The 6,000-nt window shown below is 41.6% G+C and overlaps 1 protein-coding gene across 1 annotated transcript in view; it reads right to left on the bottom strand.

Annotated features, from left to right (window-relative positions):
- Positions 1-390: 390 nt before the first annotated feature.
- Positions 391-6,000, bottom strand: part of Sptlc3 (serine palmitoyltransferase long chain base subunit 3) — a 186,076-nt gene continuing 180,466 nt past the window's right edge. Inside the window, exons 11-12 of the mRNA XM_004634340.3 lie at positions 4,178-4,307; positions 391-1,635 (exon numbers count right to left, since the gene is read on the bottom strand). Of these exons, the coding sequence (XP_004634397.2) occupies positions 1,567-1,635; positions 4,178-4,307 (199 nt within the window). The 3' untranslated portion in view covers positions 391-1,566. The remainder of the gene's footprint in view (positions 1,636-4,177; positions 4,308-6,000) is intronic.

Below are 6,000 nucleotides of genomic sequence, written 5' to 3'. Positions count from 1 at the left end.
GTACCCACAAAGCGTTGTGATTTATGAAAAGCTTTCTGAGCTGGTCACCTCTTTCCTTGGAATGTTGAGCGCCAGGGCATGTTGCTTCTGCGACACTGGCGTGAGGGTGGAGCTTCTATCTCAGTGCACAGCATGAAAGCCCGGGCCCATCTGTGTCACACAAAGCCCAACCTCTCTTGAAGTGATTTGTTTACAGTGTCATTTGATGGAGTGGAATGTTCTGTAACTCATTCGAACTGTTACAGAAGCTTGGCTAAAAGGTCACCATTGCTCTTTAGAGTTTCCAAATCTGGGCACCATCTGGGAGCTTGTTAAAGATAAGGGTTTCCACTGGCTTTTTCCATACCAACTAGATCCAATTAGCAAAGGACTAATTTTTCAGAGGTGTGTGTGTGTGTGTGTATGAAAGAGAAACAGAGACAGAGAAAGCAGATGAATTAAAGTAAGCTTCCCAAAAGTATGCAAGCCTGTTTTGCACAAATCTGAAAATATATGCCAAGATGACAGTATTGTTTAATGCACCTGAATAGACCCTGCAGCCTTGAAAGAAACAGAGAGAATTGTTTATAAATGTCCTTCTTGAATCAGTACATTCTTCAAGTTGTACCCTTGGGAGTCAGTTCTAAAGGAAACTGAGCTTCATCGTTTACTCAAAATTCAGTAGGCGAAAGGCAACTCATTCCTTAAAGTCACGAAAGCCATGCGTATTAAGCACTCCCCCTGCATAGCACCGACAATGTTCAAGTTATAATTTTACAGTTTTAGTCTAAGCCTGAAATTGGCCTGTGCTTTCTCTCTGCCTCCTTCTTTATGAAACAAGAGCTTGGATTTTCCAAATCTCAAAGGCTCAGCTGTAAAACTGTTGGAGCACAGCAAGAGGAAAAAGGGAAGTTTCCCTCTCTACTCACTACTGGCCAGTTCTACTTTCTCCCTCGAAACATTAACTGTGTCTTTTGACACTTGTCCTTGGAAAAAGTCCAAATGTGGCAAATGGTAGAAGCAACATTTTTTTACCCTCCTGCCTGGAACTTCCTGTGATGTGGATGAATTGTAGCTGGTACTTCTTTTGGTGGGACAGGGAATTCAGTTACTCTCCAGTACTCCGTCCACGACTGCCCATCAAATAAGTAAACACGGTGTGATTACTTGTAGTGATCAAAGTCTTCATGTTTGGCTAGAACCCCTGAAAGGCTCTGAATCAGTGAGGCTGCACAGTAGCAGCTAACACAGGCTCATTGCCATCAAAAACATTCAAGAAATGTGTGTGTGTGTGTGTGTGTGTGTGTGTGTGTGTTGCATTTGTAGCAGATCCTTGGGACAAACCTAAATCTAGAACCATAAGTTGTCTCTGAAGTTGCAAGTTAGAGGCATAAAAACATAACAATCTCTCTCAGTTCAATTAAGCAGGCCTGGAAAACAAGCTGTCCCTAGAAAGGAGGAGAATTCCACTTATATTCCTTCCAAGGTGAGGAGGGAGGTCTTTTTGACAAAGTCTTCATGTTTCATTCAGGACCAGGAAACTAATTTGTCAAGTTCAAAGCTGGTTTCATCATAGGGTACAAGGCGTTATGAATTCCTTTGCCGGGAATATTTCAAAGCCAGGAGATCACCCAATTCATTAATGGCTTCCAAAACCTGCAAGGAAATTGCCTTCCATCAGTTATATTTAAATCCCTAGGGGGCTCTGCTTTACCAAGCCCAGGAAAAACACAAAGACCCACAGGCTTAGTTGGCCAGCAGCTTGGATTTTAAAGAAAAGAAGCAAGATCCATGCCATTAGGTCGTAGTTGATAAGGTCTAGAGGAATGTTAGATGGCCATTCATTTTATTTAATGGTCTAACTCCATGTTATGGATGTTTGTTTTATTTTGGAAATGTGAAGAGAAGAGACAAAACATCTGGCTTATCTAAGCCCTTTAAGAATTCATTTTAAGATATAGTGACTTACATATAACCTTGTGGGAGAAACGTAAGGTTGCAGAATATACTTGAGGTTACATCTTCATGACAAAGCAAATCAGCCTAGCCAAGCACAAAATGGAGCATCACGGGGCTAGTTAGCATTATCGTCAACTGTTCCATGCTTTACCACCTATCTTAAAATAAGCATCTTTGCATTCCATGTTATAACACAGCCGTAACTCACAAGGGACCAAGACTGCACCTGTCTCTGTTCTCCTACTTTAAGTGGTAAATGTATTTTTAACTTTGCAAATGAAACAACCGAGGTCCAGAAAGCTTTAAGAATGTCATTTTTACTTCTAGTATATCCTATGGTATTAATACTAATCCTACAGTATTGGGTAACTCTTTTTAATCTTTGAGCCTGTTTTTCTGAACTGGTCAAAATAAGGATAAGGGCAGTATTAGGGTCCAATGCTCTGGAGAAGGCAGGGTGAGGGTGGATAACATTAATATGAGTGGTTAATGAGGCTTACAGACTTTCTCGATTAGAAAGTCTTTCAAAGTGCTGTCAACTGAAATATCTACCACAGTGCCAAGGGTAACTTATTTCTTGACGCTATGATTATGGGCACTGAAAATATTCTTTTAAAAGTGTTTCCCAAATCTGTGTACTAACAAAAAGTAGCAGAAGTCATGTTCTAAATACTATCTACTTGGAGTAGTTTCTATTGATCTTTGCTGAAGATGGGAGATGTACTATTCAGTGGTCTCCAAAAATGAGTACTTGAGCATTTGGGGGATATATGTGAAGTCCCGGGAGGAATCATTAGAATTTATATTTATTTTTCTCAGTAGTAAGAATTGAACTTTGTGTCTTCATACTGAGCTATGCCTCCAGTCCTTTGCATGTTTAAATTTGGAGACAAAGTCTTGACTTGAACTTGTCATCCTCCTGCCTCAGCCTCCCAGAGTGCTAGGATTAGAATCACACATTACGAAGCCCAACTTATTCATTGTCACTTTAACTTTTATTTTTCTGTTGTATAATGCTTATAGGTGAGGCACTTGCCATTTCTAAATAGTTTACCTAAACGGATGCAAGAACACCCAGAATACAACTATACCCAAAGTTAGGCTTCTTTGGCTTATTGTAGCACAGAAGAGCAGACCACAGAGCTATAGACATTTTAGTGACAGGCACTTGGGAGAGGATTCTTATTGCATTTGTTTGGGCTAGAGATTTTAAGGAAGCAGAGAACAGTTTTGTGTTGGGTGCTCTCTCTGGGTCCCTCCACCCTCTCTCTTTCTCTCCCCCTCCCTCCCCTCCCTCTCTCTCTATCCTTCCCTCCCCTCCCTCTCTCTCTGTGTCCTCCCTTCCCTCCCTCTCTCTCTATCCCTCCCTCCCCTCCTTCTCTCTCTCTTCTTTTAATTCTTGGCGGTTCCCTGCATTATCCTAAAATGACCCACTCTAAAGAGCACTGAGCTCTCACTAATTGTCAACCCAGTAGTTTCTTCTTATCTCTTCCTTACTCTAATTTTGGGGAACATTTTATTTCTCCTTAAAGCTCTCTCCTCTTTGCTGTGAGTAACAGTAGACATAGCCCATGTTGTTCCAGATGGCTCTAGCTTCACCTAAGCTGATGAAGCTCCCACCTGTGATTCCTGTATCCCGTGTCTCCACAGGAGTCTGCCCATTTCCTGCTCACTCTCACTTGTTTCTTCCTTTGGCCTAAGGAACCCTCAGTTCCCTAAACTACAATAACTACCACTTAGGCTGATATGTTACAGATCTGGTTGATTTCTCACAGATTGCTTTGTTGGGTCATATTTTATTATGAAAGATTTCATGGCAATTAAAAATATCAGGACACTTGGGAGCCGGGGAGATAGCTCAGTAGAATAAGCACTTGCCTGGCAAGCGCAAGGACCTGAGTTCAATCCCTGGTGATGCTAAAATAACATGAAAATGACCAGCTTTTCATTTCAGAACAAGTAAACATCACATTTGACTACTCAGTCGATCCCATGAGACCAAAGTACTGACCAGACTAAAGCTTTTGCTAAACTGATTTTTTCCTCTGTCCGCTGGGTGAATCACATTGTGAATACTGTTGACACAACCTCAGTCTTAGCAGTGAGTTTTACTTGTCATTAATGTTGTTATCCTCAACCACCTGAGAAACCCAGGGAACCCCAAGCTGGTTCTAGGCAAGCTCTTGCCCAGAATCCAAGGCACCAAAACAAGAGGTTATTTGGGCTGTGGGATACTCACTGTGTCTAGCATCTGCTGAGTATGCGTTGCTGACAAACAGAACCGAGCCCGAGCTTCTGCAAGTGTAGTGGCTGGAAATCCAACGACCACCACTCCAATTTTTTTCTCTAACATGTGCCTTGCAAAAGCCCTGAGGAAGAGGAAAAAAATTCACCAACATAAAACGGAATTATCCTGTTCCCCTGCACATGCAAAAGAATATGGATAATTGATTTTTTTCTTTTTTTACTGATAAGCAGGAGATGATTAAAGTTACTAAACTCTGTCGACAGAATCAACAAAGAAATGGCCCCCATAACTGAATGTGTTGTATTATGGGCCTGAAATAATCACTAGATGCAGTGTGAACCACAGTTTTGACATTGAGCAGAAAATGTTGGTGTGACTATGTTTTATCAGGTCTTCAATGATAGAAAGTCTTTCATCAATGCAGGGTTCATAGGAATTAAAAAACACAGCTAATAGAATATAGTTTCATAACACAGCATTTATATATTAATTGCAAATTTGTATGCTTTTAAAACTTCATACCAATAATGTACCACGGACATTTCAAGAAGTCATACTTAGTCACTATAACTTGAAGAATAGGATCTGAAGGTCCATAAGATCCAACTGGAAGCCAAGGTTTTCAGTTTAGGAGCAAAGCTTAAATTTACATCAAATCTAAGAAATAGCAAGGATCCCTTCCTTTTTTTTAATGTGCGAAGGAGCACACAAAGGTACACACAAGGGTAAAAGCCCACTGACTGGGTTCAAGGGGAATCATGCAGTAGGGAGACGGGGCAAGAATGTGCATCTGCAGAGAATCTCAAGGGGCTGATACAGCTGATAGGATGTAAGTCACATGACTAGAAAGCTCTTTGATTCAGAGCAAAACCTTTGAAAGCTATGACCCTTCCCTTTATCCTTCTAGAGTTCTTCTTTTGCAAAGCTAATTTCAGAAACCATTATAGAATATTCAGCTCCAAGTCTGTAAATTGCTTGTGCTGCAAGCCAAGGTCAGATAAAAAAGGCACGTACCCCCAAGTGAGTCTTTTCCCCCTTTGGGCTCTGTTGCTCTCTGTAGGAAACCTTAATTACAGAGTGGCTGTACCCACAAGCGAAGTAAATGCCTTAGATCTGTTCTTAGCATTAAGAGTTTGCTGGTGTATTATTTTAGGCTGGAAGCTGACAGTGCCAGAGAAGCCTCCCAGTTGTAACTCAGGAAGAATTCCTGAACCAGACATGCTGAGCGAGACTGCCTGTTCATTCATCCACCCTGCTGTCCAGTGGACTGCCTCAGATGGCCTCATACAGGATGGAGGTTATCAGGAAAAGCTGCGGAGGCAGCAAGACCTACTGAACACACAGACTATCTGGCCCCCTGACTAGGACAAGGCAAGATTTGCCCTTTGATTTTGACTGGGAAGGCTACAGGCGACAAAGCTTTCTAGCTGAGAAAACTTGAAAACAGACACAGTTCTTTCTTCTTCTTGATCACCCTATGGAAGGCTGCCCACGACACTGCACAGGATGAGAGCTCATGATTGTCTGAGAAACAAGTCAAGTGCTTTTATTGCTGAAGTACAAACCACCTGACCCATGATCTTAGGCCAGTGTTCAGGGTTTCCAGCAGACGGTTTTCACTGTCTGCATGTCCCTGTCCCTTTGTACCAAAGGAAGTGAAATTTGCCAAAGAATGTAGAACAAAATATATAACTGTTGATTCATTAGGTTAATCTGGGCCTCTCTGGACCACTTTTGAACTTGAAACTTATACTACTGCCGCTAGCAGCCTTATGCCAATGTATATGATTGCACTGAACACTTTAGGTTGTACT

Source organism: Octodon degus, unplaced genomic scaffold, assembly GCF_000260255.1.
Source record: "Octodon degus isolate 3935 unplaced genomic scaffold, OctDeg1.0 scaffold00060, whole genome shotgun sequence".
In the NCBI taxonomy this organism is placed as follows: Eukaryota; Metazoa; Chordata; class Mammalia; order Rodentia; family Octodontidae; genus Octodon; species Octodon degus.
This window is presented reverse-complemented; position numbering and strand designations above follow the sequence as displayed.